The sequence below is a fragment of the Etheostoma cragini genome, chromosome 21, assembly GCF_013103735.1.
Source record: "Etheostoma cragini isolate CJK2018 chromosome 21, CSU_Ecrag_1.0, whole genome shotgun sequence".
In the NCBI taxonomy this organism is placed as follows: domain Eukaryota; kingdom Metazoa; phylum Chordata; class Actinopteri; order Perciformes; family Percidae; genus Etheostoma; species Etheostoma cragini.
In genome coordinates this window covers 18939413-18966626 of record NC_048427.1, presented here as the reverse complement: position 1 = coordinate 18966626, position 27214 = coordinate 18939413, and the positions used below count along the sequence as shown (strand labels likewise).

Genomic DNA, 27214 nt, shown 5'->3' with positions numbered 1-27214 from the left:
CCCAAACGGGTTCCCACACGACAAGTGAAAAGGCCTAAGCGAGCTTTTTCGTATCATTTTACAAGTTGTTCTCAAGTAGTGTGAAAGCACAATGAAACTCTGACTCTCAGGAAAACTGCAGCACAGAGAGAGGAAGCAGCCTGGTAGAGGTCAGAGTTCACCAGATTTGTCGAGGGTGTTTGCTTTTCAATGTGGAGCTGCAGTCCTGTTCTCTGTGACCAGGCAACTAAACTCATTTCTCCAGTATGTCATGAGCAAACTTAAACCGTGGAATGCAATATTACAACGGAGACACGAGAGAAGTAATTACTTCTCTAGCAAATTATACAGCACAGTGGGGGGGATTTAATCCCTCCCGGCCCTGACATTAAAAACAATACAGACTCCACGAACATACAGAATGCATCAGAGCACCAATGCTACAAAAGAAAGCAGTCTGTTCTATCTACAGTAGTTGCTGCATTCTACACATTGTGTGTGTCTATGTGTGTGTGTGTGTCTGTGTGTGTGTGTGTGTGTGTGTGTGTGTGTGTGTGTGTGTGTGTGTGTGTGTGTGTGTGTGTGTGTGTGTGAGATAGAGCACATGGCTGCTGTCACTGTAGCTATATGCTACCTATTTTAGCCCTCAAAAACAGACCTTCAATGTTGCCGGTATATATGTTTATTTACTGAGTTTGTGTTCTGTAATATTCAATATTCAATCTCCTGTTATCTTAACCATTCCTCACATTTGATGTTAATCGTAAACATTAAATGCGTGAATGTCTAGTGTTACAGATGCATTTTGGCTGTACGTTGCCTTTTAAACTGTCTAGTCACCTGAGCCACTCCTGAATTGTAGAGTTGGTATTATTTATTATATTCGTATTATATTGGTCTGTATGTCTATATGCGTGAGGAAAACTGAGGGTGTCGGACGTAAATCTGTGGCATACCCTAAGAAATGCCTTTAGGTCATTAGGCGACAGTGTATGTTTTTGGATATTGTAATCTTTATGACTCTCAAGGGAATTACTTTTATTTAGTGAAAGTATTTTATTTTCCTTTAATTTAGATTTTTGCTAATGGTTCTTGTTGCCAAAGGGCCTTATTGAGAATATAAAGAAAAATCTCATACTTTTCTAACCACATCTGTGACTCATCCTGTGTGGTTTTCACTTGCTCAACTACTGGCTACATCTACCCACAACTTTGTGTGTGTGTGTGTGTGTGTGTGTGTGTTCCTTTGGTTGATATGTAGCATCCGTTTCATACACTAGAGTAGCAAACCTGCTGCTAGTGTTACAAAAACATTCTCAAGGTTTCACTGCAAAAAGAGCTCAACATACTGTAGGTCTGTGCACCCACACATGAACAAACACACACAAAAGAGCCCTGCCTTAAAAGAAAACACCTCCTCTTGCTGTTCTGACAAAGAAGTGGAAGGTGTGGTTAGCCATACATTCCACCTGACTTTGAATTTTTAAGTAAGTAAAATCAGTGTAAACGTTTCTCTCTGTGTATTAGAATTAGTTTACAGTTAGTGGGAAACCACAGATTCAAAGTTCCATTCAGTAGGTTTAAATGCATCAAAGAAACCCGGCTAATGTTATTAATTTCTGCATTAACATGATGTCTAGATGTAATTTAGGCAACAAACCCGGTTAACACAAATTGAATTTTGCTGGAGAAACTCTATTGTCTTGTCCATCTATAGGATAAATCCAGGGGTGTTCTGTATTTTTCTTATGGTCGAAAATAATCAATTGATTTTACTGTACTAAGAAGTATTCTGCGTGTTTCCAAAGCCTGATACATCTTATCTCCTGTGCCATTGTTGTTCAAAAACTACTAAATACATCAATAAGCCACGCTTTTGACATATCTACTCATTACCATAAACACACAAACTGTAGTTTTATTTTTAATCAATCCCACATTCACCATACTGCTGCGGCAAATACTCACTAAAGAACCAAATGTGTATTACTCTGCAGATGAAAGTAGTCCCCAACAAATATCTATTTCTTCCTGTTTTAACAATTGTGAAAACCCACAATGATCAGTTACATTTAATCAAATAATGTCATTAGGACCTGTTTTTAAAGATTTATATCTTCAGTAGGAAGCTTTGGGGTGACAAAGACTTTAGACAGGGAAAGGACAAATGTGTTTCTTAAGCAAAGCAGCAGACATGTTGCATAGTAAAGGAAAAGCAATGTCCCTACTACAGAGTCTGATCTCTCGTTGCATTACATCAGTACAAATGCTCCAACCAGGGAAAATTTAGACCAAATAATAAGCTCTTGAAGCTCCTGCATCGTATGTCATACATTTCGAATAGGCCAGCCTCAGTTTAGAAATATAGTAGCAGATATATGTGATTATTGACCAGCTATGCGTCTTGAGGTATCCAGGTTGTAGCAGTTCTCCGGTTTCCCGCTTTAACCTGATTTCTCCAACTAACATGATATCTTTGTGAGTAAGCGTAGTGACTGTTTTCATACACTGAGACACCAACTAAAGCTTTTATATAAGTAACACAGACATATTGGAAAATGTTTAGCTTGTATTGTATACTTCAGAAATTAGAAATACATCCCCCATTCATCCACTCCTCCCCCTGTACTTTTGCAAACATACCTCTTGGCTTTGGTCAGCTCTTTCTCCCACTCTTTGAGGAGTTTGGGCACCGTGATCTTAGAGCTGTCACGCTCTTTTAGAGACCAAAGGTCTTTGGTCTCTAAAGGCATTTTGTAGCCTTTAATAGCCATACTGAGAGAGAGAGAGATAGAGAGAGAGAGAGAGAGAGAGAGAGAGAAACATTAGTTTAATTTATACATGAATCAGTGAATGATATTTTATATACTTGTTATGCCACTAAGTGGCCCATCCCACACAGAAGTACATGACACCAATACAAAAGTCTTTTTATCCACAGCTTCCTGTCAACACACAATATTCTCTACTGCACAAAATAAAGAATAAAGAAAGCATCTTACAGCAGCCAAAACTCAATAGTGTAACCCATACATTTTCCAACATTTTATTCATAAAACAAAACTACAGCCACTGAAAAATAAGTAAGTAAAGCTATAAAACAACATTGTTAGCCTCCACTTGTCTCAGTGCTTTTGTTAAAAACATTATGCTGTAATGAGCATAATGTATATGATATGTAGTATAATATATGCTATGTAATAGCAATTTGAGACCGTAAATTCAGCTTATTTTTAGAACCACTGGAGTCGACTCCCGCTGGAAATCAGACAGAATGTAGGTTTAAGGCACTTCCGCATTGACTTCCCTTTTCAGATCCGGGAAGCTCCACCATTATTCTTTACAGTCTATGAGTGAGACATGGGCTACCACTCATCTTAAAAATGGCCCCCCTTGTTTACAGTAATATAACAACCATAACAACACCAACATTATTAGAAATCAACCAACGAGGTTCGGCTGTAAATGAAGACACTGACTAAAACATCTTCCTTATTTAGCTGCATCATAGCCAGCTAAGGTTGTGAGCTTTTACTATGACTCTGCATCAAAGTGACAGCGTTTTTAGCAACAGCTATTTAGATAATTCAAAGCTAGCTTGGCAGCATTTTGATACTAAAGATGTTTCTTAGAGAAAGACATGCAAACTGTGCTAGCTCACACTGCTAAGACTGGCTCTTTACTTTTAGGAACTTACTTTGTATTTACTAATTACTAAAGCTATTCACTATATATATTCAAAGTGTGGGTCTATGGAGGACGCAGTGGGTGGCAGAGAGCAGTGTGAACCCACCTTGTAAACCACCAGAACGTAATGGTGGAGAGAAAACCTGCTGTGGTTTCAGGGCAGGGATTCTGAGAACAAAATGGAAAAAATGCAGACAAATAGGCCAGAGAGGTTAAACAAGGATAAGGATGACAGCTGATGATAAGGATACTTGTGGAGGAACAACTGTGTTCTGTGCGTGTGTGTGTATGTGCGTGTGTGCGTGTGTATGTGCATGCGTGCATGCATGCGTACGTGTGTGTGTGGGTGTCCTGCATTTACAAGCACAGAGCGGCTCCAAAGCACACACTCAGACATTCTACCACTCAGGAAACATAATATGCAAGGTCAGCAGGAATGTAAGATGTTCTCACATATGACAAACGGACACAGACATGCTTCATGGGTTCTGAGTGGATACTGTAGCAGGATGCATAACTCACAGGGTCTGTGACAACACTGGAGAAGAGAGGAGGCTTTTCATTGAAGCAGCAGAGGATCAGCTCACAGACCACCAGGCCAAAGTAGAAGTAGAACGTAGTAAAACGCAGCTTGTCGGTCACTTCGCTCTGAAATGTGAAACCCCACACACACACAAACACACACACACACACACACACACACCCAAAGAGATGGTTCAGGCATACAGTTGTAAGCATTTCCTTTTAAGCAGTATGTTTACAGTACATGCAGGCAAATTAGGCACAGGTATCATTCATCTGTTTTTCAGAGTTTACAGCCATGCATGCAGCTCAGTCAGTATGTATGCATGCTCACAATAACAACACTAACATACAGGTTAAGGCTGGGCAATACGATACGTATTGTCAAATCGATATAAAAATGTCTATTGTACTGTATATATTGTTCCGTCGTTTCAATATGTCAAAAAACAGCAGCCAAACTGTGCTACAGCAATACTTACGTCATATTTCATCACTGGCGTACCTCAGTATTATGTGTGTTTGTGTGTGTTGTTCCTGTCCTGCCACTCATTATCCTTACTCCTAGATCCCTGTCAATTTTTGCACCTGCCATCAACCGGCTCATCACCCTTCCCAGTCTGCTCACTTGCGTCCCATCACTTTATCATGCTTGCCTTATTTTTGCCCTGGCTCTTCACACATTTAGTGCTACGTCGTTGATGCTGCTACAGTGGTGGTCTCATGTTCTTGGCTGCTTTAGTTATGCATTCCAGATTATTTTTAAATTTGCTTTAAATTTACCTTTAACATGTTTCTGCCTCAACCAGCTCCCACCAGCCAGATTCCCCTCCTTACTTCCATCCTCATTCTCTGCTAATGGACAATAAACCTTCTTTAAAAATCATCATCTGGAGTCTGCAACCTACATGTGGGTTCCCTCATTTTTCAAGTATTTAATTCACACTTTATTAAATGAACTGCCAGAAAGTGTTGGTGGAAAGAGGTTACTGTGTAAAGACTAGATGTAAACTAGATTTCCTCATTCTGTGCATTTACAATAATCGAGCTATTGTCCAGATGTTGCATGCATGCTAATGTACCAAAAGTTTAACTTCACTCCATTCATCATATTTCTCCCACGCAATACTCCCAACACACATAAAGGTGAAGCCACTTCCTAAACATCTCAATCAGATGTTTGCACAAAAAGGAACAAAGCAGCAACTAATCTGTGACAGTTGTACACACCTTTTGTGCTTATACAAAAGAAGTTCCGCCCACACACGCACAGCATATGTAAGCTGTAGCATGAGGATGATCATCATGACTTGCATTTTTTCATTGGTCTGGTCTAACACATATCTTTTATACATGCTTTGCTATGTTAATGCCACCAGAACAATTCATGGTGGCTTAGCAATAAATGAGATTATCCTCCACACAGAAACTTGAGTGTGAGCCAAAGAAAACAATCGGAGTAAAGAACTAACATTTTCACAATACAGACAATCAAGTATGCTAATTAGCAGCAGCAGAAATCCAACAAGAATGTCAAGTCAAGATGTAACAAATAATGGTGCAAAACGTAGATTTCACTAAGTCAAATTTAATACAATTTTAGAACTTTATAAATGAAATGATGAAAAAAATCACAGATGTCGGAGTCCAGAAACATCGTCTGAAACAATACCCCGATTTCCTCACTTGCATTATAGGACGGGTGTCTAGTAGTCACTGTGTGGGGGACCCAGAGCACCCCCACTCTAGTGTTGGCTCTAAACTGGCTCATTTGCTGAAGACCCTTCACAGCAGTTAGATCTTTCTCACGTTTTGCATAGCTCCCAGACACCCAACCCAGTATAATTGCTTTCTTGCATAAGTTATGAGTTTAAACGTATTTTTAGCAACTGGCTTTAACAAGCCCTAAATTCCTTTTTTATTAAGCCAAGCATCACTGAACTTGCACTTCCCCATACCTAAAGAACAAAATCCATTTTATGTCTGTGGTACAACCCGAAAGAGACTCACGCCAAAAACAACAAGAGCAGACTGGCTGGAAAATAAGCTGCATGTTGGTCTCATTAGTGACAGCAAATTATATTTGGGCTAGCAAAAGAAAGACTACAACACCACGGAATAAGTAAAAAACATGTTTTAAAGCTCTATGGGAGCATTTCAATGAGCATTAGAGGTAGCGTTACATACCATACAAATAAGGACCTGTTTAAAAGTATTCAAGACCTGAAACACAATACTTCAGCAGATTTAAAATTTTGATTTAGAAATTTTAGAAATACCTCAACCCTCTGGTTGTGTGGCTGTAAAACTACAGCTTTCTTTGCTTGAAAACCACACCCTTTGTAGTAGAAATGTGTAATTTGTAATTCCAGTAGATTACCTAGCCAAGTAATCACTTGAGTCAGTGGTGTTCATCAACTTTGTTTCAATCTCCATGGACACGTTATGATCAATTTGTTTTACAGTAGGTGAATGCTTCTGATACATATTTTACATTCCCTTCCTTGTGTACCCGTGTCTTGTCTTGTCGCCTTAGGGTTTGTTTGCAGTGTGCTGCGTTGGTAAGCTGTGGTGCACTAGAAGTGAGATGAGTGTGCTAGAACAACAGGTCAACTATTCCCTCTCCGCTTAGTGGTGCCCTGGGCCGACCCCTTCAAAACATCCACTCACTGTACGTTCCAAATCAACTCCCGAGACAACAAGAGGGGTAAAACAGAGCTGACTGATGAAGTAGTCTTAAATGCAAGAGGACACTGAGGAAGATAAGAGGCAGAGGAGGAAAGAAGAACAAGATGAGATGTAGTAGTACATGTAGGTTAGGAGACAAGAGAATTGGGGGTAAAAATCCAAAGGGATATGGTGAAAGATAAGGCGGAGAAGATGATGACATGTAAAGGGCATTTGAGGGCTGTGCCCATTCTCACCTGGCTGGAGGCCTGTAGGATCTTGGAGCGGAAAGGCACGATGGCACACAGCACAGACAGGAACCAGAAGATGAAGAGGACCCCAGAGGACTGAACCCCGTGTAACCTCTCATACTGGATCAGAAACGTGGCCAACATCTAAGAGAGGAGGGAGTGGGATATTGCACAGAGAGAGGAAAAGGGAATGAGTGAGCAATTAGGGAGGGACTAAGTTGGATTATCCAGGACAGAATCACTGAGGGCATGTAAGGTAAACCATAGTCTGACTGGGCCAGTCTTTCATGCAGACTCCGTCACCATCCGTGGGGTTGGACAAGGTTATTTTTGTTTTGTTTTTTAACCCGACTGAATGCTTTCAGCCTTGATACTGCGATGCTTCTAATACAAAGGTTTATAAAAAAAACATTGGCATGTCTCTGATAAACGGTGTGTCATAAATACATACTACATACTGATTCTAAGCTGGTATTTATTATTATATATGCAGTGTGTTCACATCAGAAAAGTGACAGAGCTGAGTATCCTCAGACTGCATAATAACTGCGTCCGATTTGTGGATGTGACGTAAATGAATACTTTTATTTTGTATGCTTATGCATTTGAATGAAATCTACAAATGAAACGATGCTCAGAGAATGAATGCATGTGACTGGGGGCTTCTTACTAGATGGACAACTTGTATTTGCTTTGAAAAGCCAAGAATCCTATTTAGTTTTGAATAAAATAATCATTTAAGCAGCTGTGACTAAACAACACTGCAGAGGAAAACACCTTTTTTAAGTGCTGTGACAGTGCAACTTGGGTGAGATTGTACATTTCAAAATAAAAGTCTGCCAGCTATCCAGTTAAAATACACTGTGAGCTTTAGTTGGATAGCTGTAGTGAACCATTCATGACTAGCTATAGAGCAAAACAATTAATTGTAAAAATAAGCAATAGGTAATACAAATGTATGACCCAATTATCATTGAGCAGCCCTGGCTTAGCTTAACAACTAATTTGCACTTGTAGTGGCTTGAATACACATTCCATTTAAATGTATATGCAAGTAGGCTTCATATTACATCATTTTAGTTTTTACATTTCTTTAACTATATTCAGAGATTCTTGACAACAATGAAACTTTATCAACACACCGGAATAAAAAGTTCTGAATAACTTTCCCAGTGCAGGTTTGGTGAGGCTATCAGTTATCATACCGTCTACTCAGATACCATCTTTCTAATGCATTTGACTGCATTTGTATATGTAAACATATGTTTGCTTTGGTAGTACCAATGTAGCTTCCAAGCCACAACTTATTCAAAAAGGAGTTTTAAAAGCATGAAATGTTCAACATGTTCATTCTAAAGAATGTGTTGGAACAAAAGACCAATCCAAGACCTCACCATTGTCATGCCGAGCACCAGCGGGGTGATCAGGTAGATGGGAGGCTGGCTGTGCTCCTGCCGCAGCTCGTGGAATGTGTAGAAGAGATCGGTCCAACACACAATCGATAACAACAAGCCAAGCGCCTGAGAGCAGACAGAGTGAGAAAGGACAAAAGTAAAAAAATAAAAAAAATAGAAGAGACATTAAATACTATAATAACAAGAGGGATGTTTAACTGGCTAGAAACTACGGCTAGGTTTGAAAAATCTATTTTCCAATTCAAATTGATTTGATTCGATTAAGATAAATCTAAAATTAATCTCAAATCCTACATAGCTGCAGGCAGCTTCATTATGATTTTAAGCGAGGAGAATTCCAAGTTCAGTTTAACTGAACCAAATATAACTTGTTTGGTGGTAGCCAATGAAGCACTGAACAACCAGCTGTACTCCTAACACAAGAGACAACGCTGAGCGAACAATATTAAACCGATGTATCAGTCTAATTCTTGCTTTTGAAGAAGTAAACTGTGATAAAGTACATAACTATGGAGTCCAATCTCACCGTTTTGATTCTGTTCATTATGGACATCATGATGTAGTCTCTGTTGCTCCTCTTGAGATAGAAGAGGTAGATGGGGCAGACAGCCCAAAGGTAGATGCACGGCAGCCATGACAGGACAGAGAGCTGAAAACACTTCGGGAGGTCGGGGGAATCTGTGTGCAACGTCTGATTGGCTACCTGCAGGGACACATAACACATTTAGTTACAGACATGCACTTCTTATCAACCAATCCCGAACTGTGCTATCTACACTTTTCCACTAACCAGCAGCACTCAAGACTCAGGCACACACTCTAAACAGGGCACACCTCCAACACTACCACAGCTTCATCAGACCAGCTGTTTTCCCGAAGTGAAAACTGTAAACACTTTGACAATATTTACCCATCTTGATGGTCAGAGGGTGGGAAACATGATGTGAAATCTAGTTCTTCGTATCAGAAATGTGGCTAACACAGTCAGAGAAACATAATAACGTGTTATATTATATATTCCAAGATTAGTAGCAATTTAAAGGTCAGAGCCACAGCAGCCTCACAACATTCCTCTAACCTTAGATTATTTATTAACCAGGAATGTAACTGTGTTTTTTAAACAAAAATCAGACTCAAAGGCTGGAGGAAATACCATACATGCATACTCTTATGTAAAAATCTAAATTTAACTTTTAGGGAATTTAGGCACAGGAATGACTACATGTGACACGTGGTTTTGTGTTTTTTGTCCCTAAAATCATCAGATTATTCTATTATCTATTACCAAGGTATATTTACGGAAGCAAAATTGAATAAAGCCACCTACGACATACAATGTCTAAACATATCATGTGGTCTGTGGGGTCCTTCTGAAAATAGAAGTTACTTTTTAGCTTTTTTGAAATGTAATCTTTTAATGCTGTGAGCACCACCACCACCACCACCAAATTAGATTCACCTCCATTGTTATTAGTGACAGCAGAAATCTCAGTGACAGATCTCCAGAAACATAGACAAATAAAAACCAAAGTAATCTACTTCCAGGCCTGCAAACTCAAGTAGGATGAAAAAGGTTTTGAAACTGTCATTATGACGCTATGTGTTTGACTCTTTTTCTTCCTTGACCACTTCTCTCCTTCTCTCTGCTGCACTAGAGATAGTCTGACAGTGAATTAACTGACCCCTGCAGTACGGAGTTTACGCACCATTAAACAGATATAGAAGTCAAGGCAAACTAGGCAACGTAGTTTGCCACTGCCGCTGGACCACACAAAAGATGAACGTATCTCTCTTTGGATAAGATTCCTGTTGCTCAGTTAACCCCCACAGGTCTAAGACATTTTTCTTATTTTTGGCCCGCCTGGTCCCCTTTTGTAATAAAGCATGTTTAAGTCAAGTCAAGTTGATTTCATCCATAGAAATGGAAATTACAGTGCTCACACTCGCCATCTTACCCATTAAAAACTAGAGAATACGTACAATATCACAAATGCACTACATTATTATACTGTACATAATACAATATATAAATAAAAATACAAAAATATATCAAATAAAATAAAAACTCATAAAAATGTACGTTTGAAGTGCTTGTGCTGTCTAATAGCCTGAGGTATAAAAGAAGAGCATACCAGTGTCATTTTTACCAGGTAACATCCACACATAACGCACAGTCATGTTATCGACATCTTTTTTCAAATATGTAACATGGCACACACAATATGAATGTTGCAGTGATGTCACAAGAGTTATATGCCCATGAAGACAAAACAAAAATGAGGATTGAATCTCACAAATATTTATTCAATAACTGTGATTTGCCCAGGGGAAGTGCCAACACATGTATGCCCTTACTTAAGTATTTTCATCAATTTAGGCCACTTCTGTTGCATACACAAACACATGCAGAGTAGGGCTGGGCGACAGGGAGAAAATCAGATATCACCATATTCTTGCCCAAATACCTCAATATCAATATTGCGGCAATATTCTAGTGTTAACAATTGGTGCTTTAGCAAAATATCTTCGATTTTAGATAAATAATCTTCAGTAATGTGGACATAATGTCTTTGTGGGGTAAAGGCAAATAATAGAACGGCTAGAAAAGTTTGGTAATTTCATATAAGTACATCACTTTACTGTATTGCAGCCTTTAAATGCAGTGAAAGACCAAACAAATGCCATGTTGCGAAATGCCGATATCCAAAATCTAAGACGATATCATATCACGATATCAATATGAATATAATATTCCCTAGCCCTAATGCAGAGAGCTGAAAACATGGTCATATAGGTTCATTAGGTTGAGAAACGTCTGTATGTTGAGCTCAACGTGAGGTGACACGTTAATGTTAAACATTTCCCCAACATTGTATAAAACCGTACGATTCATTCGTTTTACTGCAGCGGAACCATAACTGAGTGATCCAGAGGCCATCGGGAGGAGAAAGGTAAAGTAAACATGAATCATAGGGAGATGCAGCCCTGACTGACAGCTTATCTTGCTACCCTGGACAAACAGTTGACGGCCCATCCACAGATGGAAACAAGATAAACACAGCTGCTGCTAGTCTCCAACTCTTCCATATATCACCACACCCATCTGCTGAAGCAAGTGTGTACAGCTTAGTGTGTGTTTGTGTGTGTGTGTGGAAGGAGGTGATGGGTAAAAGTTCTGCCAGTTCTGGCTAATGGGCCTTAAACAAACTGAACTGGTGGTTTCACAACCCTTCTTTACAGGAAAGATTTTGATTTTCAAATCGCCAGACTCGAACAAACCTGACTAAATTTAAATAGTGGACATATAGTCTAGCTGCTTACAGAGATCTGAGGAGCAGGTAACCATAGTCCTCAGAAATCCACCAGTTTAAAATGCCAACACAAAGAAAGCGGCAGAAAAAGGACAACGGCTAAAATACATGCATCCGGCGTAATTTCCTGTGGAGCCGGAGCAATCCCGGAAGTGGAACGTCCAGGATATAGACTAGTTTCATTGTGCTAGGATACTCGGATGGGCATTTCTGATGTTTTAGTCAATGTTCATTTTTAATTAAGAGACATTTTTGTCCGATCTATCAACACAAGACTGAAGCCAACCAGGACATACTCATGCTCCTTTTGCTTGTGCTATATATTTGTGAGAAGTCATGGCTTCTGCGGTGTTTGCATGTTTTACTTGGCATGGAACATAGTACTGAAAAGTAAATGTCAAATGTAATAGCATTCAGATATCTCTACTGTAGAATGGGGGAAAGGCTGTGAGCAAATACAGTGTTTAACAACTGCCCTTCTAGACAAAGAGGTTTTTCTTCTCTCACTCTCATTCGTTCTTATCTTGGTGGGTAATTCGTTTCTGCTATGGTGGCTCAACTTTCTAATGGAATGTTCATGTAAGCGTACAAGACAATGGAGAAACGTTTTGAATATTTCTCAGCCGATATTAACCTCTCTGTTTTCTTCTGAAAGTGAAAAAAGAAGATTGTCTCCATGGATAAAAGGATAAAACAAATTGACTGATTGTTTGCTGTGATTTGTGAGCTATTTTGTGATCCGCCGCCCCTCCTGCTCTTCATAAAAATGACACGGAGTAGACTGCAATTCATTTTCTGCAATAAAAAGAACAAATAGAGGTCAAATAAGGTCAGAGCAAAGCTGGTCTCATAACTGTCTCATAAGAAGAAGAGATACTTTATTAATCCGCTGCAAGGGGAAATTACATGTTTACACACTGTCGGTGTTACACATTACACACAGGCCCGATATACACAAACACAAACAGGACTTTATACATAAGAGAGAGGGCTGCCCATTAAAGGTGGGGGGGGCAGTGCCTTGCTCAAGGGCACCTTAGCAGTGACAAGGACGTGAACTGCCACCCCTCCAGCTACCAGTCAACACTCAGTACACAGGGACTCGAACAGTTACAAAGCCAAGTCCATCCGGACTAGAGCCCAGAACACAGTGTCAGAACACAGTTGACACTCCATTTTTCTTTTATTCATTTATTCATTTAAGAGAATCATTTATTTGTCGTTATAAATATTTGAGTGAATGATGTTTTGTTTTATCGGCCATTATAAATGCCGATATCGATAGTTTGAGAAATGTCAAATATTGGCCTATATCGGTCCGGCTCTACTCCAGAATGAGCTACTGCCACCCCGAATAGTTGGACTTAGGGTGCAAATCCCTCTGCCCCAAATCAAATTTAAATATAGGCTAGTAATAGCAGTAATATCACAATAAAAACAAATATGTTTAGTTACTGTATGTACAGTTCAATAACAAAGATTTGTCAATACTTATCTTAAAAAATGTTAAATGGGTAATAACCAGGTGATGTAACAGTCCTACTCAAGAAGCAATATTACAAAATGTCATTTTAGAGATTTATTTACATCTTTATTCATATTTAACGCTACGTTAGTGTACCCAAGACTTTTGCAAACTCATTTCAAGCACCAAAACATTGAGTTTAGGTTTGTTTTCACAAGAGATTCAAGAAATTTAAGAAACTTTTCAGGCCAAATTATTTTTTTACACATTGCTCTGGTGCAACAGACTAGGTAAAGTGCCAGAAATGCCTTTGGATTCTGAAGAAGTTATCGATTAGCTTAGCTGGTTAAGACGAGTGAGAAGTTATTGTAGCTTATCAAAAGTAAGTAGCAAAAGGTTCCAATTTGTCTGACGCCACTCAAATAGCCATCACCATGCAGTTGGAAAGACGCACACTCTAGCTGGCAAGAACAATGCAAATGCACCTATTTGGTGAACAAAAAATCACACAAAAAACACAAATCTCCACTCCCATCTTGAAACTCACCATCCAACAGAATACGCAAGTCTGCCACAGACTCCGTCCACATTCCACAAATAGCAGTTTGACCAAAACTCTTACCATGCAATCGAGCATCAAAAAAACTTTTAGCTGCTGAAATATTTAATGTAGTTACACTGCTGTTCCTTGTGTGTAAATGTGCACAGTGTCTCTCGAAATGGGGATGCAACGCCTGATGAAAATGAAACGGACAGCAGCTTTGCAGCTTAATACTATTAAAATGTATATTTTCATTATTATTGATGTATTATCTCACCCCCCCACAACTCATCTGTCATTAATCCGAATGGTCATCTTGATGATCTGATCATCCAGATAGACCGACCACCTCATTAATCACTCTCTCCAGTCCATAGATATTAAACAATCATCTTGTATATTGTTGTTTTTCTTAAAGCAATATCGTTGATATCTGGGAATGATGTTGGGAAATGATGGTGGCGACTTCAACAAACAACGAGTCCGATGCGTTCAGGTGAAATCAAAACGCGGGTCAAAATGTGAACAAACTTGCATGACAAGAGAGCCGCCTGTTGTACACACACAAATGTCTGAACACTCCTGAACATCAGAATAACTGATTGTTAATGTTCTTCTTGTCCTCACACATTTGATATCTATTTCTTACCTTCCAACTACTCCTAATATGTAAGCCACTTACAATAGATTCACACATTCCAATCTATTTTAAACCGTGGAACAGGGTTACATCAAAACTAAGCCTCATGTGGAAGACCCTGATGAAATACATTTGAAAACCTGCCAACTCCTAATATCCACACACCCACCCACACACACACACACACACACAAACACACACACACACACACACTTGCCCGACCTAACACATGATCCAGGCTTAAGCCTGGCGTGGATAATAAAAGCTATTAAATCAAAAGACAAGTAGAAGTTTTATAAAGGCTTCAGAAATTACCTTTATTTCAGACTTTTGAGGTGATGATAAGAAGAGAAAAGCTGCTCTTAACACACTTTTGGTCCTACTAAACGTAGAATGGCTGGCCTTTATTCCAGTTCACAGACTTTCAGGCAGTTATCACTACACTCGAAACCTGAAAGCCGAAACTTCAACAAAAGGTGAGATAAAAAAGAGTAAGGTGCTTTGCGATAAAATCCAGCCAGAGGAGACTTGGACAGGAAGATTACTTCAGTCAGCCGGGTTACAATAACCTTACACGCAGTGGGAAACAAAGCAGAGAATGCTAAGCTACGGGTCTGGCATTTCCCACCCTAGTGAGTCTCATCACTCAGCGGGATTGTTGCATAGCACCTAGTTATTATAAAAAGGATGCTTTCAGAGCCGCAGGGATCTATTGCTACCAGCTTCGTAAACACATCAGTTTGTGGAAATTGTCAACAGTCTACAATGGCTTGACGAGCATTAACACAATCAATGTTAGTATAAGTTGGAATGAATTTGCAACATATGGCGAAAGACACAGTGATTTTGTGTGTTAGTTGAATGAAAATATCAGTAGAAATCGGAATTGGAAGTTTGGTGGTTTGATCCCTGGTCCCATGTCAAAGCGTCCTTGGGAAAGACTTTGAAGCGCAAGTTGCGAGTGTAAATGTGTGTGAGTGTTTATCTGATGAGCAGGTGGCACCTTGCACGGCAGCCTCGGCAGTGTGTTAATGTGTGTGAATGGTTAAGGGTTCCTGTACAATGTAAAAGCGCTTGGAGTAGTTGTTGAGACTAGAAAAGCACTATATAAAAACAGTCCATTCTTTTTTTTGTAGTGCATTTTATATTCAATTTGTTCAGTGAAAGAATGTTGTTAGTTTTTAATTCAACAAGCAAGTTGGTGTATTTTAGCAGAATACTGAAAGCAACTGAAATGCAGAACTGAGAACACTTAATATCTTAATTTCATATCTAATTTATCGCCCGTTATATTGTTATCACCATATTCAACAATGTTATTGCATATCACATATTTTCCTAATATCTAGCAGCCCTTTTTGGAAGTAATTCCCTGCAATATCAAATATCCTGATTGAATACACAACAATCAATGTTAAAGCAATTTAGTGTTGCAAAAAAACAATACAATGGATTCTACAATTTCCATAATGCACCATGATGCTTTCATTAGACTCTCCCTGCCTCATAAATGCCTATTCTCTTATATCCATCCCCTAACCTCCAGTTAATGAAGTCAATATCAAACCCAACCCAAGACAACCTTGAGGAAATAAGTTTAGAAGGTTCTTCCTGAGCCACAGATCTGTTCACTGGTCAAGTAACCTTTAAACTCAAGGGTTAGGGTTAGTGGAGTGCATTAATCAGGGTTAGGGAAAGGGTTAGGTGGAACGGTGGAGTGCCCCTTTAAGTCAAAAACATTGTAAGGTGTTATTTAATAATTGTTCAACGCTCAAGAATTGAGTAAACCTATTATAACCCTGACCCTATCCCCTTAATAAGTAATGTCTTTAATGAAACGGAAAGAATGTTGCAGCACAGTGTTTCCATTTCAGCTTAGGGAGAGAGAGATCACACACACACACACACATACACACACACACACACACGCACACACGCACAGCAAACGACCTTGTGTAATGCCACTGCCCGGCCGAAGCTCTTATTATTCGCTGTTGATTAGTCCCAAAGCTCAAATTAAAGCTAATGCCCGGGTCAGAATTGTTAACTTGCGGCTCATTGCTATAAGTCATTCCCCCCCCTCTCTCTCTCCTCCTCTCCTATCTAATATAGGCCTCAAATAATCTTTAAAAAATTATAATAATTAAAGCTGCAAGCAGTGATGAACTGACCCTCGCCTCCTCGCAGGTCGGGGGTACTATCAGACGCCAATCTTTGCGACGGTGCATCTGTTCGGCACTCAGACACTGCAAAACCAAAGATCTGTGTGTGGGCTTCTGTCTGTGTGTGACCTAGCCTGCTCCTTCCCTAAAAAGCTTCCATATGGATGTATTTTTAAATGTTTGGGGTGTTTGATAGAGCATGATGCCTTCTATTCCTAGATCTAGATAAGTTTACCAGTACTAATCTGAACTAACGACATGATCTTTGTCACTAGATAGAATCGTTGACTTTCACTCGATGCTATTCACTGTTAGTAAAAATGCATTGCCGCGCTGGCACTGTTGCGTTGCTAAATGATAGCAACTCACCAGGAGCCGTCCCCAACCCTCTCAAGTCTGGCAGGATCAAAATTACAGGGCTGCTGGCCTTTCCACCTCTTCCTTATCCAAGTCGGTCGCCATAGTTACGGTACTAGGCTGAGGATACTCTCCTTAATGTGACGTCATCACCGAATTGAGTTAAAAAATGACTGAATACCAAAAATGCCACCAAAAAAACTGTCCTTTAACACTATTTAGAGACATAAAAAAAAAGATAGACATGTCTTGAGTGATTGTTTTACCCAGGGGTGGTTTTTACCCTTTTACAGCATTTAAACGGTTCACATATTATGAAAGGGGGGTGGTCTGTGTACATGGGTGTGGATCGAGTCACATGTAGACCACACAATCTAAGTTTCATGTGAATAAAGTTCACCGGGACACAACCGTTCCTGTTTCGACAGCCACCTACAGGATGTTGGTACCCTTAGCTTTTTGTAACGAGGGTCCATCAAGTCTATATCCAAGTTTTTGTGCGGATTGGACTCACAGCCCGACCCTCCTCCGCTCCGTAGCGTGTAGATGGTCTGGCAACGCGAGACTAGACATTTTATAGAACATATTGATTATTTTCACCCCCTCATTGCCAGTACAACTCGGAGTCATGTCACCTACAGATGTTTTCTGATGACTCTTGGGTGTATAAGGGATGGACTAATATTATTTCTATGTATATTGTATGTATGTATATTTTATCCTAGTATTTGATTTATATTTATATTCTGTGTTGTGTTGACTGATGTACGTGTGCTGCTGTAACACCACAATTTCCCATATTTTTGGGATCAATAAATATCTATCTATCTATCTAATTTTTGGAAAAGCAACCTAGTTTGACTTTGCAGTAGTAGAGTTTTTGTTTTAATTACGTTTGAAGTGATACCAAACTTTGGACACTTTCTGTTGTTTTTTCCAACCGTTCTCTTCTCTTAGCCCCTCACTACTTACGCTCCCTTTCTTCATTTTGTAATCAGTCTTCAAGGCCATGTGTCGCCAGCAGCGACAGCCCGGTGTGCGACAGTAACAATTATCCGTGTGGAAACACCGTGAGTGATACAAGTTTGGTAACATTGATTAAACAAAGCTGTAAGGCAAATTTTGCCTCGAGGATTTTTACTGATCAAATTATTCAAGTTACAACAGGAATCGGTTGAGCCCTAATCAACATGAAAATAATGTTAGTTGCAGACCTAGAGATCAGACAGACTCGTTGGGATTCCTCCTTGTGAAATGTCTTGTACTGTGTGACCTGTCGCTGATCACTCGAGTAATGTGCAAACCACAATAACTTCAAGAAATACCATTCAGTCAAGTAATGTGATCAGTAAAGCAATCAGACGACGTTAAAAATCCTACAGTTTGTACCATAACTTAACTTGTTTTACCAGTCTCCTTTTGTTGTAAATTACTGTATGTATCAGTTTGTTGATCGTGTGCAACACTTTAATTTCATGTGGTTTACTACTGTTGATCAAAGCACCAAAAACAATAATGAACCAAGAAAGATCATTAATAATAATAAAAAAAGTACAGTTTCATGACAATGGAACAGTGTTGGAAGTGGAGTTCTGTTATATTAACTTGTACCAGCCACCGCAGTGAAATCAAATCAGTTACAGTCAATCACTACACTTCTAACGTAGTGGGGGTGGGGGTGACAGACTTGTCTTATACTTTCTAGTGTATTCATGGGGTTTTAGAAAAGAAATACCAGCAGGCTGTCCATCTGTTCTTTGTTACACATAAAGCTGCTGATGGTATGAATGGAGGCTGATGAGTGTAAGACTGCAGGAGGACCGGCCTTGCTGCAGGCCACGTTCGCTTACGACATGGAAAACATTACAGATTTTATACATGGATCTGTGATCTTCCATACTGGAAACTACCGGATATCTTGAATGTGGATAACAGGATAGGAAATTCCTATTCTTAGTGGACAGTCAGTTATGATTTCGAGAGGATTTGCTGTCTTACTCGGAAATGAAAACCAATAAAAAATGTTGCAGAACACACAGGAAGTGACTAAGGCTGTGAGGGGGGAAAAACCACAGACCATCCTGCACTAGGATATGGATAACATAAAAGAACTAGTTTGGAAGTGTGAAGGGAGTACTAATTCACCCACACTAGCACTTCTAACATTCGGGGAAAGCCTTTTTTTGTTCTCAGCTGCAAATGAGACCATTTCACAACTCATATTTCCTGACAGATTGCTCGGTTAGCAGTATTTTAGATCAGGAAATAGATACTACAGTTTTCTGTAAAATGATAAAATGTTACAAGCATACTGGTGCAGCTGGGAGGGGACTAATAATACCAGTGTTGCCAGATTGGGTGTATCTTTGGGCTAGTTGTTATCCAAATCTAGCAACATATTGACTTTACTTCTCTTTTCTCTTAAAGGGAGTTACCAATATTTCTCAGTGAATTTGATCTGTGGCATTCTGGACCGTCTGTGCTCAGACAATGTTGATTTGACAAAAATTTAGTCCAATCACAGCCAAGAAGGCTTTTTGTTGCTTTTTTTATCTGCCCAATAAAATTAAAAGTAAGATAGTTCAATCTGTTATTACTGTTCAGGGAGCAGGAGTGATCAGCAGTAAATTACTCTTTCATTATTCTCATAATTACATTCAAAAGCAGCATTTTATAAATACCAATTTTAGTTTTGTACTCATGGTAGTAATGACAAACTGCTTAAGTCTCGACTGGCTTTTACAGTGTGGGATATCAAATATCAAGAAAGTTGTCCTGTCCATAGCTCTCACTGTCGCCCTTAGCAGCTGAGCTAACATATTGTTAGCTAACTTTATATTTTAACAAAGTGACAGAGCATGCTGCTGCTGAGCTCGGAATGTCTAAAGATTAAAGTGGTTACGATTTTAATGGGATGAACTTAAAGTCTAACGAAGGCATTCTGACTATTGTTTCCTATCTGCTAGTGTTAGTAGCTGTTGGTCAGTGCTCTACTGCTAGCTTACTGTAAAGGGCTGGCCAAGGACATCCACAGGCAGCTTTTTAAATATGATACATATTAAGATCCAAAGTAAAAATAAGGTTGACCCTTAACGCTTTAGGGCTGCAAATAACTTCCCATTGTTGATGAATCTGTTGATTATTTTCTCAATTGAGATTAGTCTATAAAAAGTCTGAAAATGGTTTCCCAGTTTCTTGTCAAAAAGGAGGGAAGAATCTAGATAATAAGCTGGAATTATAAAAGGATTTGATAAAAAAACAAAAAAACTCATTGATTATAAAAATTGTTGGCGATTAATTTGTTAATCTTGAATGTTAAATCCTTGTCATAGTCCCACACTGGACAGTACAATGGAGAGACATTTCTGTCACTACATCGACGAATTGTCCCAGCACTGCAATTATCTAAAAAAAAAAATGTATTTAACCTTAATTTAACCAGGTAAGTCCCATTACGATTAAAATTCTTTTATTTTTCAAGGGAGACCTGAGCACGAGCTGCAACAGCAGCATAATAAATTAACCCTTGTGTTGTCTTCCCGTCAACCATGTAAAAAAAACATGCTTATTTCAACATTATAATTGCTTTTTTCCCCACTGGTCAATTTTGTTTTCTGTTTTTTCAAAAGTGTTTTGATATTTTTTATGTTGACATTTTCAGGCTTTTGTTTTTGAGAGCCCATTTTTTGTGAGAAAATAATTACCTTAAAACGGGTCAATTTGGCCCGAGGACAACATGAGCGTTAACGGACTTACAAGCAGAAGGTCATTTTCCAGATGCAGTGATTGTAAAGCACAGACAGAATTTGGGGGCAAAGAAATTACAAATGAGTCATCAAACCAAAAGTAGAATGCCTTATAATTAAAGTCCTACTTTGAAATGTTGCAGTCATTATCAATACTACTATTGTTTCCCTACACTCAGATTGCATATTCACAGTGACTACAGTATATCTCTGCACTACACTCGTGAGTTTGACAGCACACTAACTTCTGCTAACTGGCACTGAACTTTCCCACCAAATGTCCCCTAGTCATCCTCACCCCGACTTCTTCAATTACAACAGCTTCCTCTTTTTCAGTTTGCATTCAGCCACAGTCAGACACCATAAAACACCCACGGCAATTATTTGAGACTTACTTACGCAGTATTCAATTGTTGATATGTACTGCTGCCAAAAAATAGGTTCTGGACCAGCCTGTTTCACATGTGTACTACATGCCAGACATGCCGTCTTACACTCTACATAGCTTTTTTTCTTGGAGCATGCGGTCAACATGTTTTTTTTTTTCTCAGCCAGAGTGCATGTCAATAGTAAAATAATTATAACATTCTAGTATGTTTGAAATATCATTGTTTCAGTTTGGCACTTCAACACTTCAACCCCAACAGAAGTCATTGAATATCAAATATCAGAAGGTATGGGAAGAAGGAAAGTAGAGAGTTTCTCCCCATTGATTGAATTATGTGTGTGTTTAGGCTAATCGATCAACAGCACCATATTCAGCAACAAATATAATAGTCTTTTAAATGTTGTGTCATTTCTAAGCATTCTGCGCACCTGTGATGTTGTAATGCCCTTTGGTGGCACCTTAGTTTTTGCACAAGGAAAGATGATTTGAAAGGTAGCTGGTGGGTGTGAATGGCACGCAGCTGTGTTTGTGCCTACAAGATTTTATCTGAGATTTTGTTGTCAATCACAAGCTCCAATTTTTTTAGTGGGTGAGCAGAACAGGCAAAGTCTATAGAAGGGATTCAAGTTCCAAAGACCAAAGTTATTAAGCTGGATTGTGGAAGTGATTGGAAACTTCATGAGTAACAATTGTTAATGGCAGAAGTGTGAAGTTAGAGGAGGAGAAAAAGAAAGCAAAGAATGTTGCAAGCAAGCATGGATGTGAAAGTGGCTGTAGCTCAAGTCAGAACATACAACAAACTGGAGAACTTAGTGGGAGAACCTAACACGGTGCTGGGGTGACGAATGGTGAAACAAATGTTAAGCGCCGTGCTGGTTAAGACTCTCTTTTTGAATCCAAGGGCTGCTACAGGCTGTAAACTATCTTAACAAAGAAACCTTGAAAAAAAAAATCCAACAGCAGGCTAGCAGAGGGCGAGGCCGAGGGGCTTGTCCCGAGAATCGGATCGTCATCCATTGGGTGGAAGCATTTTGGATTCAAGGCAAGTGACGCAAAACAAGAACAGGTCATATGCAAGGAGTGCCGTAAAGTTGTGTTGGTGCCACAAAACAACACAACAGACTTCTTTAACCAATTAGAAAAACAACATGAAGTTCAATACGATGCACCATGAAATGAGGGCCAACAAATGTGTTTCCAAAACTCAGCGTACCCATATAGCTCCCAAATACACAGTGAACTAACGAGCGCAATCGCATTTCATTTGACCAAAGATATGTTCCCAATAAACACGGTGACAAGTGAAGGCTTCAAATTCTTGATCACCACTCTGAAAAAATGTTTAATTATTTTTACAATGTGCCACTACCTGCGATGTACAGAATACGCAGAGGGGAAATAGAGAGTGATCTTGGCAATGTTAAGAACTTTGCAACTACAATGGATCCGTGGTCAATCAGGACTACGAATCCTTACATGAGTTTGACAGTTCATTACGTCGATGAGGATGTTGCAATGCAGGGTCAATGCTTGCAAATGTCTTTTTTCCATCAAGATCACACGGTAGAGTCAATTGGCCAGGGTCTGAGAGAGGCGATGGCCTCATGGAGCTTGCAGAAAAAGCTTGTCTGCATTCCAACAGACAACAGAGCTAATGTGGTGAAGGCAGCTTCTCTTAATAATTGGACTAGGCTCCAGTGCTTTGGCCACAGACTCCATCTAGCAATAGCTGAGTAAAAGTTAGATTCAAAATGTAATTAAAAGAATTGTATATTAATTTAAAAAATACATATAACTAATTGAACTATTATGCTATTGGTGATAATTAATTGTAGGTATTGTGGTAATGTGTGTGAATATGTTAATGATATCAACAATATAAGCCTAGCCTTCTGCTAGTGAAATAGTTTTACTAGAGTTGTCTGAAATAAGATTTACCTAACTTAAATCTTGAGTAATACGACTGGGGTTGTTTATCAAATATGTGGCTTCATTTTTCCATATGATTTGTTCATGTTCTTTCTTAGAGTTTGCAATGAGAGATCCCTGGATTGACCGAGCAGAGGGTCTCTGCAAAAAGCTGGTAATCCGTTTCTCTTATAGCTGGCGACTTAAAAAGCAGCAAACAAAGACACAAAGAGAACTGAAGCTTCCAAGGCATACACTGAAGACCGATTGTCCCACAAGGGGCGATTTCTCAGGTCTGGTCCAATGACAGAAAAGCATGACACCTCATCCCCACCTGGCAGGACACAGACGTCCTCGAGGCATCAACAAATCCCTTAGACCTTTATCAGAATTTACTGATGCGCTTGCCAGTGAGGACCATGTTGCACCAATTCATGCCAGACTGAATACCAAAATGGTGAGGTCTACATCTGCAGCCATAGCTGTAAGTAATTACATTGATGTTAGATATACAGAATATATGATAATGTATGATTAATTATATGAAATCCAGTGGTGTATTGTACTCTCTGGAAATGAGTGTTGACTAAGTTTAGATTATTAGGGCTATTCATTATTCAGATCTTATTTACTACACTCTTCAAAGTGTTGGGCCTAATTGATCCCCATGGTGAGACTGCTGAGGATGCACCTACTGCAAGAAGGTAGACCCACAACGACTCAGTCCTCTCCAAGAACATCAAGCTACAGTATATCTTCCGAGCTAGAGTCATACCTACAATCAGGTAACCTAGACAGTGAGGAGGATCCCCTTGACTGGTGGAGGTAAGATCAGAGACTCTTCCCGCGTCTCTCAAAACTAGCAAAGAAGTGCTTATGCACCCCGGCTACAAGTTCTCCCCCTTGAGAGGCTGTTCAGCACAGGGAGAGATATGGTGACCTGCCTTGGCTCATCCCTTAAGCCAGAAAATGTTGACAGGCTAGTGTTTCTTTCTTAAAAACCTGTAGACTAGTCTATTCTTCATCGTTCTGCCTTGAAATGTTCTCATTTGGTTATATATATTTTTTTTATTGATTGTATATTTTGAGTTTTATTGACATTAGGGATACACCAAACCAAGAGTTTGGGTTCGGTTCGGCCAATCTTTGGGCTTTTTGACGGAGTTTGGATATCACCAAACTTTAGAATATTTTTCCACCGATCCGAACGCTACCAAAAGAAAGTAACAAAAGGCGAAACTTCAGAAAAAGAGGCTAACGTTGTGTTGACTTTCTGCTCTTGTCAAAGGACAAGAAGTAACAAGGGGCGAAACTCCATTGCAACACACCCATGACTAAGCTGCAGCTCCGCCACCTTGGACTGAATGCAACACAACGTTCCATTGAGTTTAGCCTCTTGTTACTTCTATACGCTTTCAGCGCTACGCTGGTCGACGTAACGACGCCACCGTTGATTACAGGACGGTGTTTACGTAGGTAGACCGTTCAATGCAGTAGGCTGTGAGAAAGAGATTTAACTCGTGTGTTTGGCAGTACTTTCGGTCAAAAAAAGGCCATTCAAATCAAGCTACATGTTCAATTTGCAATGCTGATTTGTCTCGTGGTGCCAAGGACCCGAAACAATGCACAACATTGCCGTTGTCATTTACATGCAACATACAGTATGGACTTGTGAGGACACTACACACTAGACCTGCCGGATTAGGGGATAAATGTGAATCACAATGTTTTAGCTTAGAACTGATATCACGATTCTCTTCCACAATTCTTTTCTCATGAAGTGTAATGTTTATTACACACATGACAAAACAAAACAAATTGGCAGGACCAAATATAGATTTGTTTTGGCACCCATGACACATTGCGCATCACCACAAGCCTATAAACATAGACGCTCCAATGAAGAGAAGGGAGAGAGAACACGGTGAATCGAGATCACGATTTTATAACGATTAATCCTGCAGGGGCCTACAACGGGGGCAACCAGATTTAGTGAACTGGCAACCGTTGTTTCCCGTTGTATGCCTGCACAAGGGCAACTGGAAACCGTTACTGTCGTGCCCTGCCAGATATCACGTGTTCTTTAATTTAAGTTAAAATACAATTTCAGTTGCACTTTTGATAAGACACATCTGTTGTTTTCCACAGTTAATATAAATAAATAAAGAATATTTGCCATTCATTTGTCAGTAGGTCCTTCTTGTGAATTTAAAATTATCTAAGCTTGAGTTGATTGTATAATTTCATGCCTATACAACACCTTTTCCAAACAATGAGGATGTAATGGAGTCCTTGGGCAAGAGTTAGGGTTTAGCCTGACTCATACTGAACATGCTTTGTTAAGTGCTCTGGTTTTACAACTACATTTGAAGTGGAGGTAAACCACAGAAACTAGTTTAGGTCACCTCAGATGGCCTTAAAAAGACACTTGTTGGTGTCATATTCATCGAAAGGAAAATCAAGGGCACACAGTGCTTGTACCTTTGCCTTATTTTCAGTTTTTAAAATGTTATTTTACGCCAAATCAAATGTTGTCACAAATCATCCAGGAGCTGGTTGGCTTTGTAACAGGCTTAAAACTCTTTATATAAGCATTTAATGAAACATCAATGGACATATTGAATGGAGAAATGGGCAGCCACTGTTGAGCTCTATAGAGAGCATTGATTTACCAAAGCAACAGATCTATACACAGACTTCCCCTTTACTACACTAAAATCAAATTCAAAGAATAATCAGTGCTCTCTCAAGGCAGAATTCCTCTTTTCAAAATCAGTATGCTCGGGATAAAATTAAGTTAGATCTGCCAATAATAGACTTATGTACTTGTAGGAGTTTGTGCTATGTTTAATGGCTGTAGGGATTCACAATTGCGAAGTTTACCATTGAAAAAATAAACCAACATTAATATTTCCCATTCCAAGGCAAAAAGACACTAAGCATGACCTAAAGTAACTCTACAAAGTGTAGTGAGTCAGCCTCCAGGGAAAGAAAGAGAAAGCTTTCATAATACTCCCATAGGATCTAATGTGTTGTAATAAAGTTACTACTACTAGTAAGTAATAAGTGACCTTGTCCTACTAACCTATTATATTTCTCATCTCCTATAATATTCATGATACTTGTACTTAGACATTTAATATGGTGTCTATGGTGATAACAATGCAACAAGTTATTGTTGATTATTTTGTCTCCTATGATATAAAGTGACTTTGGGCTTTAGGCTACTACTAATATTTCATCACTTTGCAGAAATATTTTCAGTGAAACTTTAGTGTGTCTTTAAAAGGCTCCACGTGATTCTTCCTACTATAAGTTATTGATAGATCTGCTGTGCTATCGTCATATCATATCGCTAAAGATACGTAACGTACGTAACGTATCTTTCAGCTAGCTAGCTACTGACTATGAAAGACGTTTAAAATTAGCTACCTGTATGATACCTGTATGATAACCTAGCAAACGTTACTAGCTAGCTTTATTAGTAACGTTAACGTTATAACATTATTATTTAGCTATATTGGACAGTTTATTACATTTTATTACAGTTGAGAAAAACTGGGTCAGACTTTTTTAGGCAAACGAAAGCACGAAACGTAATTTTGCGTGACATTTATTGGGAGCTTAACACAGTAAATGCTATTAAGTGGGTTAATTATAGTTAGCCATGGTCGTTAGTGTTACCTTAACATTAACTAACCTACTTCTGAATGGCTGCCCAAGCATGACATAGCATTCAACAGCCGTGTCAGGTAGGCTAGTAGTAAGTTATGTTAACGTTTTGCACAACAAGGCCAATAAAGTTACAGTATCCTGTCACATACAGCGGCAACGAGGGACGGAAACGTAGGCTACTCACCCAGAAAGGTAGGTCAGGTCCGCACAGCCACTCCATCTCTGTCGCAGCGGGAAACCGGGAACCGACGGAGAGCTCTTCAGCCTCTCTACCGGTCGAGCCCTTTCTTGCCGACCAGCGTTCTTGTTTCTTTGCGCCGAAAAATACGCTCTCTGACTCTCACATGCCACACGGAGAGGTATTGTTACTACGCCTGTATCCTCCCGAAAGCGTGCACCGACCTGAGTCAGGAAACGCTCCACTCCTTCCGCTCTGGGGTTGAGAGAGACGGGAAAAAGAAAAGTCATCCGGAGACAACGGCAAAGATTGTTTTCAATGA

The 27214-nt window shown here is 39.4% G+C and overlaps 1 protein-coding gene and 1 long non-coding RNA gene across 5 annotated transcripts in view; one reads left to right on the top strand and one right to left on the bottom strand.

Annotated features, from left to right (window-relative positions):
• Nucleotides 1-27214, bottom strand: part of abcc3 (ATP-binding cassette, sub-family C (CFTR/MRP), member 3) — a 56578-nt gene extending 29364 nt beyond the window's left edge. Inside the window, exons 1-7 of one of the 4 annotated variants that reach the window (XR_004655142.1) lie at nt 26899-27213; nt 9048-9224; nt 8501-8626; nt 7113-7250; nt 4189-4314; nt 3773-3834; nt 2623-2754 (exon numbers count right to left, since the gene is read on the bottom strand). Coding sequence is in view for 3 of the 4 variants with exons in the window: in XM_034861312.1 (XP_034717203.1) it covers nt 2623-2754; nt 3773-3834; nt 4189-4314; nt 7113-7250; nt 8501-8626; nt 9048-9224; nt 26899-26934 (797 nt within the window). In the remaining variant the exon portion in view is untranslated. Of the gene's footprint in view, nt 1-2622; nt 2755-3772; nt 3835-4188; nt 4315-7112; nt 7251-8500; nt 8627-9047; nt 9225-26898 lie in introns of all 4 variants that reach the window. The other 3 variants (XM_034861312.1, XM_034861309.1, XM_034861311.1) reach the window with 3 other exon arrangements.
• LOC117937440 lies at nt 16970-24561 on the top strand. Its single transcript, XR_004655156.1, has 3 exons — nt 16970-16981; nt 21091-21095; nt 24459-24561. It is a non-coding gene; the product is annotated as an uncharacterized LOC117937440 (long non-coding RNA).